At 37.8% G+C, this 24,530-nt stretch overlaps 2 protein-coding genes across 4 annotated transcripts; both read left to right on the top strand.

The window, feature by feature from the left end:
• Positions 1-691: 691 nt before the first annotated feature.
• Positions 692-1,565, top strand: LOC134648782 (eukaryotic translation initiation factor 1A, X-chromosomal). Its single transcript, XM_063503336.1, has one exon. It carries the CDS (start codon positions 826-828, stop codon positions 1,270-1,272), a length of 447 nt encoding a protein of 148 aa, XP_063359406.1. The 5' UTR covers positions 692-825; the 3' UTR covers positions 1,273-1,565.
• Positions 1,566-4,610: 3,045 nt separating this feature from the next.
• On the top strand, positions 4,611-22,609 carry LOC134648829 (A-kinase anchor protein 1, mitochondrial). Of its 3 annotated transcripts, none has more exons than XM_063503400.1 (8): positions 4,611-4,771; positions 7,118-7,950; positions 8,403-8,643; positions 9,052-9,191; positions 10,041-10,218; positions 16,077-16,295; positions 21,372-21,505; positions 22,352-22,609. In XM_063503400.1, exons 2-8 carry the CDS (start codon positions 7,144-7,146, stop codon positions 22,421-22,423), a joined length of 1,791 nt encoding a protein of 596 aa, XP_063359470.1. In that variant the 5' UTR covers positions 4,611-4,771; positions 7,118-7,143; the 3' UTR covers positions 22,424-22,609. The 3 variants fall into 3 exon arrangements, with proteins under 3 accessions (XP_063359470.1, XP_063359472.1, XP_063359471.1); XM_063503402.1 differs by having other exon boundaries at positions 10,047-10,218; XM_063503401.1 differs by lacking the exon at positions 4,611-4,771 and adding an exon at positions 5,063-5,419.
• The last annotated feature ends 1,921 nt before the right edge of the window (positions 22,610-24,530 follow it).

Raw genomic sequence — 24,530 nt, forward strand, 5'->3', positions numbered from 1 at the left:
GCAAAAACCGAATTTTGCAAATTGTGTGCATTTTTCTCTGTCACTCTAATTACGCCTTCATTGGAGTAAAAGAGGAGGAACCCCGCAATTTGCGAAATTCTGTTTTTGCGGTAGCCCCTCAGTTTACTTTCCATTTATTTCTTCAAGCCATAACACACTACCGCACCGCACCTGGTGCGCTACACACATAAGTGAGAGCGAGAAAGAGATCTGTTACTCGCTCTCACTTATGGGTGGTCTATAAAGTAGTCCGACGAGCTGGGCAAATCGAACGATTTGATCAGGAAAATGACTGGCGCCAATCTCATCTAGCGTCCACACGTACACAATTTAATCACCAATTTGCATTCCTAAATTTTTGTGTGCGCATCTGCTGATTTCATCGAGGAATCAAATTGGCGTTTGCGTCCGCACGGCCTGATTCGATCGGACAATTTCATCAGATTGGTGAAAAATTGTCTCGTGGACTCCACTTAATTTCATGGTGTAAAAATACTAAAAATCAGTCTCCATCAAATAACAGGGCTTATCGCGAACACTGAAAATTTAAATTTAGTTGTCTTCGTTACTAAATAATGCTATGCAACAGCGCTGCAAAACTGCGAGCAGCACCGCGAATGCAAGGTTTTATCTTTGTTAATGTAGTATGGTAGCACTGAACTAACATAATCTATATTGGAACATGATTGGAACGGATCTTTTGTGATTTGACAACCCCAACCACACCGTGCGTGGCTGTTTGTCAAGAACATCAGTCAGAGAAAGCAAATTCATGAGATTTTAATAGCATAATTGTATATGTTTGTACTCAAGATTATATAAAACATGCCGAAAAATAAAGGAAAAGGAGGTAAAAACAGGAGAAGGGGTAAGAACGAGAATGAAACTGAGAAGCGTGAATTAGTATTCAAAGAAGACGGACAGGAGTACGCCCAAGTCACAAAGATGCTCGGTAATGGCCGCTTGGAGGCCATGTGCTTCGATGGCACAAAACGTCTCTGTCATATTCGAGGGAAGCTAAGAAAAAAGGTATGGATAAACCAAGGTGACATCATACTGATAGGCCTACGAGATTACCAAGACGCCAAGGCAGATGTCATCCTAAAGTACACTCCTGACGAGGCAAGGAATCTGAAGACGTACGGAGAGTTCCCAGAAACAGTGCGCATCAATGAGACTGTGGTCTATTCTGTGGACGGCCTGGATGAGGACATTGAATTTGGCGATGAAGTTAGTTCAGAAGATGAAGCTGATGCGGTAGATGCTATATGAGAATGTCAACCTATATTTATATTGTTTACAGTAAGTCCGTGTACATTGTTTCCCTGTTATGAATAAACATGACTTGGTGATTTTAGTGATCAAAATTATTTCATGAACCTCATTTTAAATTGTCTAGAACTTTCTTTGTATTTCCTAAATTATAACTTGTAGTGAACACTATTGTTATTTATTTGTATCACAAACAACATCATAATATTGTGCAACATTCCTTAGATTAATCATTCACCTCTTACTTGCTATTGTTTCACCAAGTTTTAAGGAATGTATATAAATTAAACTTATTAAACATAAAAACCAAAACTGATTGTAATTATTTACTTCTAATTACCAGACATTAACAAGTTGTGTGCTCTTTATTGAATATGCAACTTAGTAATGCATAAAAGGTTTCAACATAAATATTTACTCTTCTAATAATAATTTTGGCTCTGATATCTACTTCCACTCTTTGCCAAGAAATGGCTCTCATACAAAAGTTAGCATGTAATATTTCCAAGTAAATTAATTTGATAAAATAGTAATTTTTGATCTAATTCTTTAACAAGAGAATAAAATTATTGAATCTTCATTGAATTTGCTTAATTGATGTTTATATTGGCACTTTAAATTGATTTATTTATTCATTAACAAGAAAACTTACTAAATACAAAAATTTGGCCCAAATCGCAAATCACTATCTATGTGCAAGGTGCCCAGAAGGCAGGCGGTATTTCATTGCAGTATGGCAATACTTATAGTCTAAGTAAAATGGTGGTTAGCCCTCTGGCCACTAGAAACCTATTGAAGCTGGGTTTAAGGAATCTAAATAACATATTTTGAGTATTTAAGATGTCATAAAATTCTGGCTATTTAAGTCATAATTTACAGCAGCAGTCTGCAACCTGCGGCCTGTGAACCTGTGACTTGCGGCCCGCGAGCCTCCCTGGCTATTTTGTATGTAATATTGACAAACAACAATGTTTGATAAAGTCATAAATATTAACAACGTATGGCCCGCGTCAACTTTGTTAACTACTATGTGGCCCTTGGCTGCTAAAAGGTTGCCGACCGCTGATTTACACTATTACACCAATTATAATTTAATTACTAAATAATTTTGTTCAACTATTTACCTGTCAACAAAGGTTTAGAATTGTAAACTGAATGCATAGGATGTTAAATGGTATCAATCTAGTACCCCAAGATACCTAAAAATTGTAAAAAGACCTTCCAATGTTCTTAGGAAAATACCAAAAATACAACATAACTTACATAATCTTTTAAAAGAGAAGAGTCGTGGAATGTATTGGGCTCCATACATTCCGCGATTCTTCTCTTTCCGCACACACTCTTAGTATTTTCTACATTGGTTAGGGCATAGTCTGTCTAATAAAACATGGTCTTCTCTTCCCAGAGTGACACAAGCCTACGTCACAATAACATTGCCACTTTATATAGCGCTATCGCATATTATCATATAGCGCTGTCGCATGATGACGTAGCTTGTGTCAGTCACGTGGTCAAGGTCAAGTCGGAAGAGGAGTACCAGGCGGAGTATATTATTATACCATGGGTTAGGGTAAAAGTCATGTAAAAGTAGAGCCAGGTGACGTCAAAGGCATTTAATACTAACGCCTACGTTCTTGTTACAGCACCACAACATTGTTCTTGATATTGTATTGTAAGGCGAAGGCTCCCCTTTTATTATGCCTACGCCTGAAATATAGTCTGTTCGGAAAGAGAAGAGTCGTGGAATGTATTGGGCCCCATACATTAATTCCATACATTCTCTGGTATTTCTTAACACTGGAGTAAAAGAGAAAGATCCCCGCAATTTGCGAATTTCGGTTTTCGCGGTAGCCCCTCAGTGTCTGAAGCATCTCGGTCGCATTTCATAAAAATACAAGTTCGCTATTTACCTCTCTTTCTAACAACCGTATTTATTATGAGAGGCTGAAAGAGATATTGTAGTTTTCATAAACGAAACGGTGATACCTTTGCTGACTTGCTATTCCAAAGTCCACAAATGAATAGCTGCCAGATGCCTAGATTCAGTAAAGTATACCTACCACATTAGCGGTAATGCACACTCCTGCGCAAAGCCGCGAACGCGAGTGTGGAGTCGAGTTCGCACTGTTCACAGATCTGCGAAATCTACGACGACGACGAGTGTGGAGGGTGCTTAAGGAACGAGGCTTTCGTCAACGCACCGCGAATTGTAGTTTATTCCTACAGTTGTTAAGGCCTCAGTACACAATGAGCCATCGCCGGCCACTCCAAGGGACGCAACCATGCGGTAGAATGAGATAGCAATATCACTTGCTCCCTCTAACGCATAAATGCGTTTGGAGTGGCCGGCGATGGCCCATTGTCTACTGGGGCCTTTACAGGGTAGGAATAAACTACAATGATGGTCCAAAATTATTGGCATTATTGCGGTCCTACCTAGGTCTAGGCTGACTTTGGACCATCGCAATCTTGGTAGCCAGTGCGCCTACTCTCTCTCACTCTTGCATATTCGGGCGATAGAGAGGCAGTTAACGAAATTCGAGTTTAGCGAGAGGCCCTCAGTCGTTAAGGACGGCTACGGGCTTTATCCGTGCATAAGGGCCTGTCCAGACGAGGACAATCAATAATCACCATCAATTTTAAATTGGTGAAAGTAGTCAAATTGGCGTTTGCGACCGTATCACCGTACCACCTGGGCCACTGGGGGCGTAGCGCGAAATTCGCAAATTAGGAGATCTCTTTTACTCCAATGAAAGTGTACATAATTAGAGTGACAGAGAAAGATGCCCCCAATTTTCGAAATTAGATTTTCGCGGTTATAACCCTGATTTGATCGAACAATTGAATCAGATTGGCGAAAAATTGTTCTCGCCTGGACAGGCCTTTAATGAAAATATGATAAACTATAGCTGGTCAAGGAATCTTGTCAGTAAAAAAAGGCGCGAAATTCAAATTTTCTATGGGACGATATCCCTTCGCGCCTACATTTTCAAATTTGCCGCCTTTTTCTACTGACAAGATCTGCTTGACCAAGTATGTATACCTGTGTACTATACCAACCCAACGAAACAAGAAGAAACGCTTGGAACATATAGCTGGTCAACCAAATCTTGTCAGTAAAAAAAGGCGCAAAATTCAAATTTTCTATGGTACGATATCCCTTCGCGCCTACATTTTTCAAATTTGCCGCCTTTTTCTACTGCCAAGATCTGGTTGACCAAGTATAATTTAATAAAAACGCCTCCTCAAAAATTTATAGGTTGGCTTAAAGTATGCGCATCCAAACCAGAATTGTAAAAAAAAAAAAAATAGATGTTGCCATACTGCAAATCTGCAATCGCCATATTGAATTTTGTTGTGCTTCGGAAAACATTGTGAGCACGTGGACTGTTGGATTTTTAATAAGGCGAAATTGGATAGTAATAACAGTAAACTCATTGATTTTCTTGTTTTTCAGTTCTTTCGGAATAACATTCATTATTTATTGTGTGGTTTCAAAGTAAGTATGCTAAATATTTGCCGGCGACGTTAATTCCACATTATGGTCATGGGGGTTTGATGTAGATTATGATACTAAATACTAACACCTAAACAAATACTTATTCCATTTTCAGTAGTTTGAGCATAATAACATCCTTGATATATTATATGTTTACGACATACATAAAATTGCGTAACCTTTTTAAAATTCCTTTAGCTTACGTGTTGCCCGTGAAGGTTTTTTTTGTACGTTGCTATTTGCTCGTGACCCTCAGTCGAGGACTCGTTGTGCCGAAAAGCTAGATACATATGGTCTTGTTTTATGTAACGTGATTGATATAGAGCGTATACACTGTATACGTGTCGTAAATACAGTTGTTGGAAAGTGATTGTGATAGTCGCATAACACGAGTCGTGGCTCATATCGCCTGGAGCGCTGACGGACGGTGTGCCGGCGCGGCAGATAGAGAAACGATATCTTTAACCTCAATTATTTTAAATCCTTCCTATAGTTGTTATTATATTTTCCTTCATGTGACAAATTGTTAAGTTATTAAGTAAACATAATATTTTGAGGACAATAACCTATAAATCAGCAAGCGCTCAGTCGCCCACATTAAATTGCCATGTGATTTGTTGCAAACACAATAATATGGATTTGCCAAAAGTAAGTAGGTCAATTTCTTATCTTATATTAGATTTTGCCACATGCTCATTGTGTGACTTCTTTATTAACTTCAGTCATCTCTTTTGGTTTCTTTTTTGTGTGAAGGTGTTTAGTTTACTGGCAGGGAAAGCAATGTTTTGATTAAGTTAGGTTATCTAATTGGTATGTTACTTTTCTATCAATCTCTAGATTTGTAGTCAAGTGGTAATGCCAATAAATTTGGTGCCATATTTCTTGTTCATCCGTTCAATACATCTCTACCCTCATTACATTTTGTGTGTTTAATGTGTCACATCATATCATTATCAGTGTGTCTAATTTGACTGTGGCTTTTAATTCATCTTTCATGTGTTTAGTGCATGGTTAATGATACTCAACTCTGTACTTAAGTAACAATTTAAGGCAGTAGACTTTTACGCTTTTAGCTATTCTATGTCACATATTTATGCATTACACAAATTTGTGGCTTTCCATGACAGAAGAGTCATGCTTCAAGTGCAATAAGGTCATTTTCATTTGAAATTCTGTCAGAAAGGTCTTTATTGCGCATGAAGCATAAGGACCCTGCATAGGAAGCCACATTTCGTGAGCTCTGTCATCTATAATTTTCTTAGATAAGGCACAAAGAATAATGCTTGCATGGTACATAACTATTTATTTTCGAACATGACTGAAAAACAAAACTACTAAATTTCTAAAAAATTGACAATAGATTATTTGATACCATCTTTTTTGATAATCTTTTTATTGTAACTAACTCCTCAACTTCCACTATGGGATACCCTCGGTCAGCATAAAAATATATTGGGTGATTTGAAAGTGTAGAAAATATATAAAGAATCAACACACCTAGGTTTTAGATGTTTTTGAATTTTTACAGAGATGGAATTCAAGGGGTTAGTGTCTTCTTAGTTCTTAATATATAATGATGTAATTTATATGATTTATTTATATTAATTTAAATGAAGGGCCTCACTTTCCACCAATGTGATGTCAGGTCAGCAAAGATAACCTCCTTCTTCTTACTATCCCGGCATTTTGCCATGGCTCACGGGAGCCTGGGGTCCACTTGACAACTAATCCCAAGAATTGACGTAAACACTAGTTTTCATGAAAGCAACTGCCATCTGACCTTCCAGCTCAGAGGGGAAACTAGTCCCAATTGGGATAAGTCCGGTTTCCACACAATGTTTTCCTTCACCGGAAAGCAACTGGTAAATATCAGATGATGTTTCGTACATAAGTTCCGAAAAACTCATAGTACGAGCCGGGGTTTGAACCCGCGACCTCTGGACTGAACGTCGCACACTCTTACTGCTAGGCCACCAGCAAAGATAACCAAAACCCTCAGGGTGCTGTATGATATAAAAGTTAGATAGTTTTGTTAGTTATGAAATAGTTATAAACCGGAACGTCGTCCTGGCATCGCCTCTATCGGACGAGGCCAGGATGATGTGCAACCTATACTTAAAAATAATGTAGTGGTGTAGTAATGCTACGCTTCTACATTATTACTTGATCTCAGTACAGGGGTGACATAGTCACTGTGTGACAAAACCCCTTTAAAAATTAAGATTAAAAAATATATATATATATTTATATTTTATAACAGGTCATCACAATCATTAGTATCATTAAAAAATAAGATTTTAATTCAACTGACGTTAACAATATCCTGAAGTAAAGTTTTTGTTTTAGATTGTTGATAAAAGTGGCTCATTACGATGGTTCCTTGTCGCCAGTTGTTTATGTGGTCTGTCCCATCTATAGCAGTGCTGTTTGGGATTTTCTGGTTACGAAAAAAGAGGGAATTTGCCAAATCTGACCCAGGTGGAAGAGAAAGGATAAAGAGTTTGCAGGAGGAACTAGCAGAAGCCTTGAAAGCGGAAATTGAAGCTCAGAGAGCATCCCCACTGGGTAGAGCAGAACGCTCCATTATTAAATCTGCACCAATTGACATTCTACCTCAAGGCAGCAGCTCTCAGAGATCCTCACCACTAGAGCTTACTGATGAAGAGATTGACATGGAGATTGAAAAGATAATAAGAAAGAAGTCTATAGAAAAAGAAAAGAAATCTTCATTTGTTGGCAGCCAAACCTTGTCAGTTAGCACTAAACAGGCCTCATTTATTGTAAAGGAGTCACCACCAAAACAGATTTCCATGCTTCAATCCGAGATGGCGTGCATTAAAAATGAACTTGATAATTTGTCACTAAAATCTGCTAATGGCACAAGTGTGGAAGACTGTAATGGAATGTCTGAATCAATAGAAACATCTCAGACATCTAGTGTGACGCAGGAATCAGCTTTAGATGTGAAAATAGTTGAGGAGAGTACAAAAGCTGATACAGAAAATACACACACTAATAATTTAGATAATCAATCTAGTGATAGAAGTGACAATGGTACTAATAGGTTCTCAACAGCACCAGCCAGACGCATTTCTGAAAGAGATTCTGCGAACCATAGTCCTGTTGATCCTATGTTAGCTAGTCCTTCAATGTGTCACTTCTCTGATAACCATAGTGAGGTAATCATTGGAATCATTTTGTATACTTAATAAACTCTTGCTTTCGAAATTCTCCCTTTAGTTAACTTTAAAGTTGATGAAAATTTTATTTACACATTTTGAAAAACCTCCTGTGATTTAATCCAGCTTCAGGTTTGGGTGGTGCTTATGCATTTTTCACTGGGTTTCATCTTTGTTTGTCCTATGGCTGTGTTTTTATATAACTTGGACAGGCAACAACCAATTTCATTGGGCTGTAATTTCATGCATACCTATTACCATAACAATTGCCACATGATATAATAAAATTGTTGTTGGTGACACATTAAAAGGTGTTATTGTGAGGATAGGAATTAAATGCCTGTGGTCTCTAAATACATACATTCTTTGTTAAACATTTCCGTTTCGCAAATTGCTATAAATGCTATGATATTTGTATTTCTCCACATATTGACATGTTGACTATGTTTCAGGGCTCAAGTGACAGTGGAAAAGGTTGCTCAGAAGCGGCCAGCCCTCCACCTGTTGGCATGAACGTTGTGCCCACTGAGGCTGGGCTTAGAATACATCAATTTGTAATTTCTCAGACCCTGGTTGGTCTTTTAATAGGAAAACAGGGTTCTTTTGTAACCCAAATTAAAGCTAAAACTGGTGCAAGCGTGTACGTCAGGAGGCATCCGGATTCTGTGAAACAAAAGATCTGTGCAGTTGAAGGTGAGGATAAAGATCGCATTTGTGACATTTATCTTTATCTGTTTAATCTTTATTGCACAAAAGAAAATACAAAAGACGGAATTAGAGTCGGTTGCACCAAGCCGTTCGTATCGTTAAAGATTTCGCTAAATTTGTATGTATGGAAAGTTTCATAGCAAGGCGCCGGGGCGCGCCGGCTGACGTTGATCAGTCTGTCAAATGTGGTTGGTGCAACTGGCCCTTAGTGGTTCAAATTCATGGGCAAAAACGTATGACTATCTGTCATTTTGACATTTGTGTTTTGCTAGAAAGAGACAACATTTAACAGAGATTGGCTTAAGTTTTATGAATAAGGAGGTACATGTTTACATAAAATAATAAATATGATAGTAAATAATTCCATACTACTATGTTTAATTATATTTACAGGAACACAAAGTGAAATTGAAGCAGCATTAGAAATGATCAAGGAAAAATTCCCTGAGAAAAGGTTTCCAAACTTTTCCTTACAAGAAATTAGTGCAGAATTGTATCAAAGACTTGTACCACTTGTCCCAGAGTTCCTTCAAGTAAGTAAATTAAATAATTCAAGTATTCATTTGTTGGTTTGTTACTAATTTTTGGGTTTAGAATAAATTTTAAAGTGGTAAAATTACTGTCTTGAGTAAAACTTGAACTCACGGCCTCTGGATCACGGCCACGGGATCTGGAGATTTGCTGGCTATGGATGAGGTCTTGGTTGCTCAGATGGCAGAGCGCTGGAGTATCGACCCAGAGGCGGCGAGTTCAAGTCTCACCCAAGACAGTAATTTTTCCACTTTTAAATTTATTCTAAGCTTAATAGCAACGGTCGCAGACGTTTCTTTATCTTAAAAATTAAATTGATTTTTGAGTGTCGGTCTAGAAACTCTAATAGAAATAGAACCACATGGTTATCATTTTCATAATGTAATATTTCATATCTAATAAAGTAGTTTTTCATTTTTCAATCACCCATTTGGGCGTTTTCTAAAATAAATATTGAAAACCCGATTCTCCCAGATCCTGGTGTTTTTGGGTTCTTTCAACTCAGAATCACTAGCATATTCAATCGTGATGATAAAAAAAATTGTCCCAAAATTTTGTATGAAAATTGTACATTCCACTACGTCACGTTACATACAAGTGAACATTTTTCTCATACTAAAAACGTGACGTAATGGAATGGACATTTTGGGACATCTTTTTTTAATGGTAGGATGGAGAGTGCTGTCGATTCTGGGTAGAATGAGCCCAAGAATGTCCATATTTGAAAGAATCGGGTTTTCAAATATCGAAAAAGCCCATTTACGCTTGCCATAAATATCAACTTCGTCCATTACAATGGTAATCGGTCACTTACGAACGTGGCTGCGAGCATTTATGCGTCACCACATCAGTTGCAGCTCGTGGAGTCGGTCAACAACGACACGATCATGACGTGCCTGGTGAGCGCGGGCCACTTCTTCCTGCAACAACCGCTGCACCCAACCTTCCCCTCGCTGCACGCGCTGCACCGCCTCATGGCTGCCACCTACCAGAATCCGGATGTGCCCGCGTTGCCACGCCCTGTGAAAGGTAAACTACATAACTATTGCCAAACCAAAAATAGCCTATGTCCATGTTAAACTTGTTTACATACTACTTTTTGGATTACCGTGGCAACTAACCGGTTCGTATCTAGGTCAACATTGCAAATATCGTTTTTTTTTATTACCAGTAAACTAGTTTGCACGCAGATTATTTGCGGGATAATTAGCGCGCTGTTAAAGGACGGGGACAATCACAAAAGGCTAAATGAAGCCCATGATGAGAGGCGATAATTTTGCTATTTGAACTCAAAAACACGGCGATAATTTTGGCCTGATTCTATTAAGCGTAGGGCGTAGGTACTTTTATTATAGTCCTTACACAGGAAACTACTATCCATATTTTATAGCCGTTTTTTACTCGTACACAAATAGAGAAGAGGCGCGCGGGGTGACAATCGTAATAAGTAAAATAACACACCAGATCGTAAAGGCTCTCTTTGTACTTCAAAAACTGATAAGAAATTTGCATTTTATCCACATGTGTGGCAAAGTAATCTGATGCAAATTTTGAGTTTGGCAGCCAACATGCTGATAGAATCGTGTGGTACTACAGCACGTCCACGGATGATTTTATTATTTCTTTTGCGGTACATATTCATGAAAAGAAATGTACTTTTATGTACTTATGTTTTAAAAAAATGTACTCGCACGGTTTTGGCATAGCGACATACAGGTTGTGGTCGTGCTGAGTAGATACTCCCTGGCACGACCACACTATATTTATGGTTAATTTAATGGTCAAATGAATACAAAACAAATGTACTCAAATTGTACTATCTACAAGCACATCAAAATGTGACAGTGGTACTGCAAAAATCGCTGTCATGATTTAAAAAGGTGAACCTAAGGGCTGATTTAGACGGCGCGCGAACTCGCATGCGACTTTCATTACATTGTGGTTTTGATCGGCTGGTTGAAATGCACGTAACCAACAGTTCGCAATGTAACTAAAATCGCATGAGAGTTCGCACGCGCGTGATGTCTAAATGTGGGATCATCTATGTAAAGGGACCTTATTGTCGATGGCGCTTCCGCCATTATAAACGATGCTCCGATACAAATACAACGCTGCGCGTCGCAGTGCGGCGTAAACGCCATCGACAATAAGGTCCCTTTGACATACTAGATGATCCCACATTTAGACATCACGCGCGCGCGAACTCTCATGCGATTTTAGTTACATGGCGAACTGTTGGTTACGTGCTTTTCAACCAGCCGATCAAAACCCGCAATCTAATGAAAGTCGCATGTGAGTTCGCGCGCCGTCTAAATCAGCCCTTAGGTTCACCTTTTTAAATCATGACAGCGATTTTTGCAGTACCACTGTCACATTTTGATGTGCTTGTAGATAGTACAATTTGAGTACATTTGTTTTGTATTCATTTGACCATTAAATTAACCATAAATATAGTGTGGTCGTGCCAGGGAGTATCTACTCAGCACGACCACAACCTGTATGTCGCTATGCCAAAACCGTGCGAGTACATTTTTTTAAAACATAAGTACATAAAAGTACATTTCTTTTCATGAATATGTACCGCAAAAGAAATAACTAGTAGTTCGCCCCGAACTGAGAACTCGCGGTTCGTCAAAAAGATCAATTGAATGCAGTGCTACTTAGTCCGAGATGGGCATTTCGTAATTGAATCCTGATTCCACGATTACTTGAAATTACTTTTTAATCTGATTACCGATTCCCAGATTAGGTACTTTGTAATGTAACAATACCGAATTACTAAGTACAATTCCATTTGAGGAATCAGGAATCAATTTCTCGAATATTACAATTACTAGTAATTGGAATCAATGTCGATTCCTCATTACAGGAATGCATTACTTGATTCCTTTCAGATTACATTTCGTACTACTACTATCAAAAGTACATTTCGATAGTAGATATAGATGTTGTTGAGTTACTAGGATGCATCTATATCTTATTTGAAACAGGTGCGCAGATTTCGAAAATGATGACAATGACCTGTAAAACGACACCCATGACGACTTTTATGACATACTGCATGGCCGCCATCTTGAAATCCAAAATAGTCATCATTTTCGAAATTTGCGCCCCCTAAAACCTATAAAACGACATCCATGACGACTTTTATGACATAGTGCATGGCCGCCATCTTGGATTCCAAAATAGTCATCATTTTCGAAAACTGCGCCCCCTAAAACCTATAAAACGACATCCATGACGACTTTTATGACATAGTGCATGGCCGCCATCTTGGATTCCAAAATAGTCATCATTTTCGGAATCTGAGCCCCCTATAACCTATAAAACGACATCCATGACGACTGTTATGACATACTGCATGGCAGCCATCTTGGAATTCAAAATGGTCTTCATTTTCGAAATCTGCGCCCCCTAAAACCTATAAAACGACATCCATGACGACTTTTATGACATAGTGCATGGCCGCCATCTTGGATTCCAAAATAGTCATCATTTTCGAAATCTGAGCCCCCTTAAACCCATAAAACGACATCCATGACGACTTTTATGACATACTGCATGGCCGCCATCTTGGAATCTAAAATGGTCATCATTTTCGAAATCTGCGCCCCCTAAAACCTATAAAACGACATCCATGACCACTTTTATGACATACTGCATGGCCGTCATTTTGGATACCAAAATGGTCATCATTTTCGAAATCGGGGCCCCCTAAAACCTATAAAACGACATCCATGTCGACTTTTATGTCATAGTGCAAGTCCGCCATTTTGGAATCCAAAATAGTCATCATTTTCGAAATCTGCGCCCCCTATAATCTATAAAACGACATCCATGACGACTTTTATGAAATACTGCATGGCCGCCATCTTGGAATCCAAAATGGTCATCATTTTCGAAATCTGCGCCCCCTAAAACCTATAAAACGACATCCATGACGACTTTTATGACATACTGCATGGCCGCCATTTTGGATTCCAAAATGGTCATCATTTTCGAAATCTGCGCCCCCTAAAACATATAAAACGACATCCATGACGACTTTTATGACATAGTTCATGGCCGCCACCTTGGAATCTAAAATGGTCATCATTTTCGAAATCTGTGCCCCCTAAAACATATAAAACGACATCCATGACGACTTTTATGACATAGTGCATGGCCGCCATTTTGGAATCCAAAATGGTCATCATTTTCGAAATCTGCGCCCCCCAAAACCTATAAAACGACATCCATGACGACTTTAATGACATACTGCATGGCCGTCATTTTGGAATCCAAAATGGTCATCATTTTCGGAATCTGCGCCCCCTAATACCTATAAAACGACATCCATGACGACTTTTATGACATAGTGCATGGCCGCCATCTTGGATTTCAAAATGGTCATCATTTTCGAAATCTGCGCCCCCTAAAACCTATAAAACGACATCCATGACGACTTTTATGACATAGTGCATGGCCGCCATCTTGGATTCCAAAATAGTTATCATTTTCGAAATCTGAGCCCCCTATAACCTATAAAACGACATCCATGACGACTTTAATGACATACTGCATGGCCGCCATTTTGGAATCCAAAATGGTCATCATTTTCGGAATCTGCGCCCCCTAATACCTATAAAACGACATCCATGACGACTTTTATGACATAGTGCATGGCCGCCATCTTGGATTTCAAAATGGTCATCATTTTCGAAATCTGCGCCCCCTAAAACCTATAAAACGACATCCATGACGACTTTTATGACATAGTGCATGGCCGCCATCTTGGATTCCAAAATAGTTATCATTTTCGAAATCTGAGCCCCCTATAACCTATAAAACGACATCCATGACGACTTTTATGACATAGTGCATGGCCGCCATTTTGGAATCCAAAATGGTCATCATTTTCGAAATCTGCGCCCCCCAAAACCTATAAAACGACATCCATGACGACTTTAATGACATACTGCATGAGGCCGCCATTTTGGAATCCAAAATGGTCATCATTTTCGGAATCTGCGCCCCCTAATACCTATAAAACGACATCCATGACGACTTTTATGACATACTGGATGGCCGCCATCTTGGAATCCAAAATGGTCATCATTTTCGAAATCTGCGCCTCCTAAAACCTATAAAACGATATCCATGACGACTTTTATGACATACTGCATGGAGTGCATGGCCGCCATTTTGGAATCCAAAATGATCATCATTTTCGAAATCTGCGCCCCCTAAAACCTATAAAATGATATCCATTACGATTTAATGACAGTGCATGGCCGCCATCTTAGATTCCAAAATTGTCATAATTTTCAAAAAAAATCTTTAAAAAAACAATATTTTAAATGTGTAAACCGAGCACTTTCATTTGATACCAAACTCGACCATACTTTCTTGCAATTAAAACGACCAGAATAGCAAGACCCCTCACAAATGGCTTTTTAGCATTTTAAGCTCTTCTAGCTCAATAACCTCTTGTTCAAGCCAGCTCAAAATTTAATGACTAAAATATAATGCCCTCGACTATACGTTCACCCAATTTCATTTAAATTAGAACACATTTACTTAAGTTATTGAGTATCAAACTATCCTCTGAAAGTTCAGCTTAAAAACATTGAAATGCCGGGACGTGCCCCTAGCCAGCCGTGTGTTCAAAGTCGAATGTAAGAACTTCGCTTCGCTTCGCTCGCTCGTTCGATAAAATCATCCGTGGACGTGCTGTATAGTACCACACGATAGAATCGACTTTTAAATGATGATTTTTAATGATAAATACTTATTAAATATTTAATAACGTTTATTTGAATTTTATTTGTAATGTTTTACAGTTAGTATTTTCCTCACGTTGGTGTGATGAAACTTTTCGTCTTTCACTCGGGAGCAAAGTTTATCTAACCCTAGAACTCTCGCAACGCTCCATTTTGGAGTCTTTGGCTTCCTCGGATATCAATATCAGCACAAGGAGTTAAAACAATAACTTTGCTTTGCCCGCTTGTAAAATAAAATAACGATTAATCCTTAACCTGAAGCATGAAACTAGTTTTGTTACGCTTTCCACGATCTATAGAATATTTATTTTATTGTCGGATCAATACCTTCGTTATAAACTTATAATAATATTGCAACGCTTATTCTAATTAGATTAGATTATGGATTTATGTCCGAAATAAAATGATTTTATTTATTTATTTATTTATTAGTCGTAAAATCTAGCTGATATGAGACCTTTCGTAATCGCCACGTGTATTCGTAATTGGAATACTATTCGTCTTGACTCTTGATTATAAATTGTTTATTACACTAATGCAGGTGATGCATTTATTTGCGTTGTAGCGATGTAAAAAACAGGTTTTTATGTTGAACTTTGCATAGCCTTCTCACTCAATATAAATACATATGTATAACACATTTTGACATTTAAAGTGTGAGAAGGCTGTCTATAGTCCTATACAGGAACGGTGTTTTAAGTATTAACCTTCATATTAAATTTGGAATTATGTTCTTTATTTAGATGAAGCGCTGGTGGCCTAGCGGTAAGAGCGTGCGACTTGCAATCCGGAGGTCGCGGGTTCGAACCCCGGCTCGTACCAATGAGTTTTTCGGAACTTATGTACGAAATATCATTTAATATTTACCAGTCGATTTTCGGTGAAGGAAAACATCGTGAGGAAACCGGACTAATCCCAATACGGGCCTAGTTTACCCCATGAGGAAGGTTAGATGGCAGTCGCTTTCGTAAAAACTAGTGCCCACGCCAATTACTGGGATTAGTTGCCAAGCGGACCCAGGCTCCCACGAGCCGTGGCAAAATGCCGGGACAACGCGAGGAAAATGTTCTTTATTTAGATCTGCATCACCTCCAAATATTATCTTAAATCGTTGTTATTGAACAGAGGGCTCCATCTGCGCGGCGCCCACAGAGAACAACTGGTACCGCGCTCAAGTGATCTCAACCTCAGAAGAGCAGGACACCTCTATCGTGAAGCTGGTGGACTTCGGCGGGTACCTCACCGTCGACAACGACCAGCTCAAGCAGATCCGCTCCGACTTCATGACCCTGCCCTTCCAGGCCACCGAGGCTCTTCTGGCGTTCGTCAAGCCAGCAAATAACGGTTCACAACATTTATTACCTTTGCTTGCCGAATTGTAAGGTGTAGCAGGGATCGGAATATTTTTCGAATTATTTTATACTCGAAATGTAGGACTCAGTTGTGTTTTTAGGTTACGACTTCGTATTATTAGATTGCCCAATTAGAAATGAAGTAATTAGCAAAGAACGAAAAAATACCGTTTCCGTTCCCATACAAAAAATACCGGTATCCGATCCCTGAGGTGTAGCGCCTAGGGGTCTCCCCAAACTTATCGACGCGGAATCGGCAATGCCAATAGAAATGAAACTTTATGTCCACGCAATAAGAGCGAAAAAGACGCCGACGCGTCGGCCGTCGACGGCCGAACGGAGCCGAACCGAACCTTACCTGTTTATGCTGTTTACTATCGGCTTTCGCCGAAACCGCGTCGATAAGTATGGGGAGACCCTAGGTTGATCAACTTTTGCTATTCGGTCGCCTAAATCCCTTACAAAATCATAATTCGCTCTTTAAAGCTTATTACCATTCATAGATCTGTAAAAAAATACTTCATTAAAAATAAATCACTTTAAAATGTTTGACCTCTGATCTCCCAGACAGTAGTTATGAAGAGTTATAAAGAACAAGGATAACATTCTTTAAGATGAAAGTGGACGACCACCTGTAAACCGCCTTTTTTCCTCTGTGGATATTATTGAAAATATTTTGACACAATTTTCTGCATATCAACCATAGCTATGACCCCTTCTTTACATTTTTTAATAATTGAGCGTTTAAAATTCTCCTAATTCTTATAATAATCTAAAAACCAAAAACGACCCATTCGTTACATCAAATTATGTGAACATCTTTCTATAATGTTAATATCCATAAAGGAACATTACTCTTAAACAGGTCTAACGTAATTTTAACACGTACTCGTAATTAAACGCTAATAAGTCCGTTTTAAGTAGATAATAATTTCTTAACATCGTGTTGTAACTACTTTATGGTATCACCTTAGGAGATTCATGCATGTTAATGGCATTATCAGAACAAAAGTTTATCAACCTAATAAGAACTAATTTTTAATTTTATTTATTGCTTACACTTCGATGCATGCTAGTCAATAATGATATTTATGACATGTCTAAAGAAGAGACGCGTTCCATATAATTTTCGTACATTGACTCTCGCATTATTATATTGCTATCACGCTCGCACAGTGACATTAACAACCGGCATCATGGGCGGGACAGCAATATAATTATGCGAGTGCAATAGAGATAGCAACAGCCGGGTCAGTGTACCAAAATCTATACAGGGTGACATTTAAGTCGTGATCAGTAATATGTTTTTCTAACTCCATAAACAACGAGCAATTTAATGCCCCTACTCTTACTAAAATCAGACATTTTTTTTTTTAATTTTTTGTCATTTATTTTACTTTTATAAGTGGATTTAGGATATTACAACGGCTTATTAAGATATTTCAATTAGTAAATATCGCCTCTTTGAATCGGAACTGTCATTGACATCAATTTTGTCATTTGTCCCAGTTAGAAATAAAATTTACTTAATTTTTCATTTGAAATATCTTAAAAAGCTGTTTAAATACCACATTGCCACTTGTAAAAGTAAAATAAATGACAAAAAATAAACAAAAAAATAAAAAAATCTTGTCTGATTTTAGTAAGAGTAGGGGCATTAAATTGCTCGTTGTTTATGGAGTTAGAAAAACATATTACTGATCACTACTTAAATGTCACCCTGTATAAGAAGCGCCTTTGCTTTGTTGAATAAATGCCCATAATGTTAATCGCGATGACGCATTCCCTAATTCGATATCATTAATACATTATAGCCGCCTAATTTTATTTGTTTGCTTATCTATCTGCTTGTTGTTGACTGTTAATATCGCCTTTTTAAAGTAGGTGGAAAGACATTTCATTTCCTATAAATAATGTTTGTGAATTAATAATATTTCATGTGCAGCAAATTGCGACAAGTCATATACTTCACTGTTTCTGTTCTTATTATTTTCTCATTAACTATGCTTTTTTCACGCTTGTAAGTAATTCATTGTGCACATTTTCCAGTCTCTATTTTTGACAATAGAAATAAGGAAAATGGCTTTCTTTAGAGCAAGCCGTGTTTTACGTGAACTTCGTAAGGCCCAATGCTTAAAATGTAAATACGTAGGCCACAAATGTGGGTCTTGCGAGGCGAGGCTACTCCTGAGGTACCATCTCAAAATATGAATACGAGCGAAGATTAGTGTGTTTGACGACGCGATTAGTACGTGCTTTTATGTCTGACCATTATTGGTCAACGTCATCTATTTTTCGCAGTGAAATATGGTATAAAAGTACAAATATATCTTCTACGTTGCGTTTTAATCGCACTGCCAAACACACTCGCGCAATTGATTTAAAACTAAATATTATTTGTATGCTTGTTTTATTTGTAAATTTGGTTATGTGTGAAGCTGTGGTCTACAATATTTAGTATTGTGACACTTACAGTATTATTCAAGAACATATCACTACTGTTACAGTACTACGATTAATATTGTGTCTCGGCACTCTCGGCAATATTGGCCTATATTCGATTACAGACGCTTATTTGACACTGACCATGTAGCAAAAGTACAGTCATCAAATAGAGTTATCGTAAACATTAATGCAACAGAAATTTAACTGAAGCTCACAATTATAGTCGTAGTACGTACCACACGAGTCTTACTTACTTTATTTTCTGTATTTATCATCATTTCAATCTTCTTTTATTTACCAATTTTTTAATGAATTTCCACAATTATTTTGTTCTGGCAATTTTAATTTGCTTATTTGTAGGTAACTATGCTTATGACTTATGAGGCAGGTAGATATAATTTAGACATGCTGTACGGATATGATGGTCGTTCTTGTCTACGTGACAGCGTGATAAAACGGTGTCCGTCACTTTCTTTCCCACGGTGTTAAACAGTGAGAGTTATTTTATCACGTGGATAAAGATGGATAAAGCTATCCATAATAGGCTGGCTGGTCGTGACTAAAAAATTGACACATCCTGATATAATTGAATGATTTTTGATTCTCTTGGCAACATAACCAGTGTTAAACTGAATGAACTGTTTATTTTATCTTAAGGACCACCTTAAGATGAAATAAACAGTTCATTCCCTTAAGAAAATCTCCAAAAGGGACATACTCGCACCTATCCCCATGAGAACTTAACAGATGGCGCCAGCGTAGTTTGCCCTGTCAGTCCATTCTGTCAAATTCTTGTTTGCCCTGGATGTCAGTCTGTCAGCCCTTTAAAGCCAAATTTCATAGAACTAAACTATAGTTCGTTTTTTTTTAGCATTAGAAATAAGGTAAACAATCTTGATGTGTCTTTTAATTGAAAAACACATTTTAAAAATAAGTTACGGTAAATATGTAACAATTATGAATTTGCTTCCGCTTTCATTCTGCTTTCATAAGTAATTGTTACTGATTTTTAAAAAGCGTTTTTCAATTAAAAGACATGTCAAGATCGCTTACCTTCTTTCAAGTTCTTTCTAATACTAAAAAACGAAATATAGAGATAGGGGCAAGCTTTGATGTTGCTTTAGTTTAGAGAATCGCACCTTTGAATTACATAAAAATATATTAATTGGGATAAACGCATTTGCTAATTTATGACTAATCCACCACCCCGTTTTTAATATTGCTCTTGCTTCATTATTTTCCTACTCTTACGAGTAATGTCTCATAGTAAATGTTGATAGTCATCAGAAATAACCATAAATATAAACAAACGATATTACCAACCCATTATCACATCCGTTTTTTTTTAAATTAACATTGAGGTTTTTATAATTGACAAATGGGTTTAATCCATTTGATTTTCTACCTTAACTTTAAAAACAAAATAAATTTCATAATTTAAAACATGGCGGTTAACGCATTGTAGAAGATTCAGGGGCGTATGGCGCCAACCCTCAGGGGCGGCATGAGGCGGCATATGCCGCCCCTAGCGGATTGCATTTTGTTTTTCTTCCTTGACTTCTGGGGCGGCGAAACGTCTTGGCCCGGGGCTCCAAATTTCAAAATACGCCCCGTCAAAATTGTTTTTATTTATGGTTGTTTCTATAGTTCCTCATATACCTATACAAAAGTTCCCTTTGTCTGGCAATGGTACATTAAGGGTCGGGTGCACTTAACTATCAGTACCGTAAACCGGGGTGATTTTCAAATGCAGGGGCGACTTCGATATTTCAGTTTTTCAGCCGTTACATATTTTTATTTGGATTTTTTAGTAGTAGGTAAACAAGTATGTATAATAATCTAACTTGTTACACGAACAATTCGAGAAAATAATGAATAATGATAATTTAGTGGCAGTTTTAAAACTATCAAAGTATCCCCAAAATTTCCTAAAGTCACCTCGTTTTACGGTAAATTTTATTGTATGGGAAGTCTCACAGTTCACTGCTGAGTGACGTTGATCCGTACGCTAATTTTGGTTGGTGCAACTGGCCCTTAGGGCTCATTTAGACGGCGCGCGAACTCGTATACGATTTTAGTTACATTGAGATTACATCAATTCAGCCGACCGCTCAAACGACGCAATGTAATGAAACTCGCATGCGAGTTCTCGCACCGTCTAAATGAGACCTTAGTTATAAGTATACATATTAGTTGTACAGTGTGTAAATCCAATACGGGCGAAAATTTAAACGGTGGTTAGCACAGGACCTAAGAAGTATATTGAGATAGATTTTACTTAGAAATACAATGAATTTTTTAACCATACAAAATAATTAGGCCCGCAATGTAATACACTACACAAGTTACGGGATACGAGCTTTTTAAAGTAACTGTGAACGCTTGTTGGCAGTTACAATAAAAAGCTCGTATCTCGTAATGTCATGTCATCTTATGTTTCTTAATGTTTGCAGTACATTGCTGCTCGGTACATCGGAAAAAAAATAATTACGGGGTCATAATTAAGTGTAACTTAAAAAAACTTCTTAATTAATGACTAGACGTGTAAATTCTATATCTGGTTTAATTTATTGCCCGTATTGGACTTACACACTGTATAACGTGGTGTATGAACGGTGTATAGAGCCGGAGTGGAGCAGCGAGGCGCTGCGCATCATGGCGGGGCTGACGGCCGGCCAGCTGCTGCACGCGCAGGTCGCGGGCTACGACGAGGCCGGCCTGCCGTTAGTGCACCTCTACCTCACCCTCCATCCACAGGTACAACCATCACATTTAGTCATTTAGTCATTTATATATTGCAACCATAGTGTAGTACAGATCTTATAACTAGGTACATTTAGAGTCATATGGGCCCTGGCAGGGCATTGCAATGTCATACATATTTTAATTTACAATAATCCCAAAAATTTTATAAACCATTACCGGCTTTATCTGTAACAACATGAAATACAGTGTAACCTGGATAATTGCAAACTCAAGGGACCGGCAATTTTTTGTCAATTAACCAGGTTTTTCATTTAAGCAGGTCGTGCCAATTAACGAGGTTCAAAAAATCGTCGAAAAGCGAAATTACGAAAAGCACAAATCAAAATTGCAATTATAGAGGTTACGAAATTTCAATTATAGAGGCCTTTTGGTCTTAAGTGACCGGGGACGGACCTTTGGTTGCAATTATTCAGGTTTTGCACTTATCCAGGTGCCAATTAACCAGGTTTCACTGTATCTCTATCGAACGTACGGTCAGCGGTCAGACAGAACTTTCCCTCGGTCAAAAACGCTAAATTTTATAATTTTTGTCTGATCCAAAATGAAAACGGTAAATATCGATGAATACGCGGATGGCACAAATTGGTACAACACAACTCGGAGTAATTACTTGGTTTTTAATCCGACCCTACGGGTTTTTTAAAGACATTTCACTCAAGTTTCACTGTGCAACGTACGGAACCCTTGGAACGCGAGGCCGACTCCCACTTGAACCCTTGTAACTCGAGTCCGACTCCCACTTGAACCCTTGGAACTCGAGTCCGACTCCCACTTGGCCGGTTTTTTTGTCATGTAGTGGCTAGACGATATAAACGCCTTTTTCTATTTCGTTTCCAGCAAGTGATATTCCTGAATAGGGAGCTGGTGGACCGCGGGTTGGCGGAGTGGGAAGTGCCGGCCGACTCGTGAGCGCCCGCGGCGTGACGCTGACTAGTTATATGGGATTGCATTTCAATCGACGTGTTATCGCGTGCTCGGACCGCTCCGGGCACCGCCTATTGTAGTTAAGCAGACGCGGTCTCGCAATTTTATTTGCGTACTTTTTAGTCTATGACTTGGCACTTGGAGCTCTTCAATAAACATCGTTTTATTTCATTACCCTTTGCTTATATCTTGAACACGAAAACTTATCTCTAATTTTAGCTTATTTGTGTATGAGTAGTAAATTATAATGACGATGAGGACGTAGCGTAGTGACCGTCTGATGACGTTATATTAATATAGTGACGCTCTAAATCGCTTCTAACTTACTATTGATGCAGTAATATGTCTAAGCTCCCACAACCGTTAAACTAGATTACAATACGCTTATAAATAAACTGTAGACCTAATAACTGCAACTGAATCATGTCTGTTATTTTTAAGTTTATTTTTATGTCAGATACTCACGTTTACACGACGGAATTGACGTGGTGAGATTTTAAATAAGAGTTTCAGGATGCTCATTATATTACTAACGATACTGCCGATTGCATTTTTTTTCCTTAAATTTTCTCGGCATTATATGCAGTGGTTTTATTAGCAATAACCATTAACCAATTGGATTCTTTGGATTTAGTTTCATTTTCACTGTTTTATTAGTGCCAAAAATTTCAGTTGATGTAAATGTGTACAAATATAAACGTGTTCATGTGTATACCTACATGAATATTTTTTTAAATCATGAGGCTATAATAGCCTTGTAAGGATGTGCCTTTGAAATGGAATTTGTCTGTTACACTTCCAGCATACACCGATGTATGTAAAATATTATTTGTCACAAAGACAAATATGCTTAATAACATTATTTAATTTGGCGAGACTAACCGCGGCACTGGAGCAGTGCCACAACCATGAGGAATGTACTGATTTGTATTTATCTAAACCTCAAAAACTGTTTAGTTTCGCCAACAAAACTAAACACATGTAAAGATTGATTGTGACAAACAAGTATTTTATTTATATTTTTAGATTGTAAATTATCCCCATTTCGGGGATTTTTGCTTTTGTAACAAATGACTGAGAATAAATGTAAATTATATCTGTATAAACTGCAAGTGCGTTAAACGTAGTGTGAATGAAGCAGGTGATATTGTATCGGTATGAACTTGTCAACATTATTCTTGTTTGTTATTGAGAAAGATGGCTAGAAATTTTGAAATACCAATAACTACTCATCATTTAGCAACAGACCCCTCGGCTTACGATTGTTTTTTTTTAACTACATATTACTATTAGCCAATCACTCGCAAGAGGCACTAGCGCAATTTATCTAGCCATTTTAACCAAAAATCCTTCCGCTTTCACAAAGAGTACAATCAGTTTGCTTTCTTCCAGATATCGAATTACAGAACACGATAACCGCAATATCATAATAAAAGATGGTAAATTGTTGAGTTTGTATTATAATTGACGTATAATGAGCACGTTCGTTATCCTGACTTTCAATAGTCTTATAGTGTACATAATAGAACCTTTTAAGTAGATTTAAAGATATTTGATATTTGTAGTATTTTTAATATGTTGAAAAATTAAGTGGTTGTCTTTAGTGTATTTGATTTTTGTATGCGTATTGTGTAGAACTTGGCATTTGGGAAGCTTAGAATGTGACATTCGTTTGTAGTTAATTTGAGATTGCGGCGCGGGTGGCCGGATTAGGATTAATTACTTCGTCGAGTAACAGCCAGTGATCATTTAATTTAATTTACGTGTCGTAGTTGTTAACGACGATAAAACATTTATTAGCGTAATGACTAGATTACACTCGGCTCGGTTTGCATATTGTTGACGTCCCTATTGTATATAAACTAATATATTTGCGGTTAAATCAATAAATTATCGTTTTGAAAACCACTTACAAAGTATTTTGATTTAACATTTTGGGTCCCTTCCATTTCTTTTACTATAGATTATGAAACCTTATTTTTATTACTTTTTTATGTCCCAGATACTAAACAGTTCGATTGTCCCAATTTATCTAATACTTACTAAAACCAGGATCTTTGGGTAGTACATTGGCCAATCGACCTGTAATTTT

This window comes from Cydia amplana, chromosome 6 (genome assembly GCF_948474715.1).
Source record: "Cydia amplana chromosome 6, ilCydAmpl1.1, whole genome shotgun sequence".
Lineage (NCBI taxonomy): Eukaryota > Metazoa > Arthropoda > Insecta > Lepidoptera > Tortricidae > Cydia > Cydia amplana.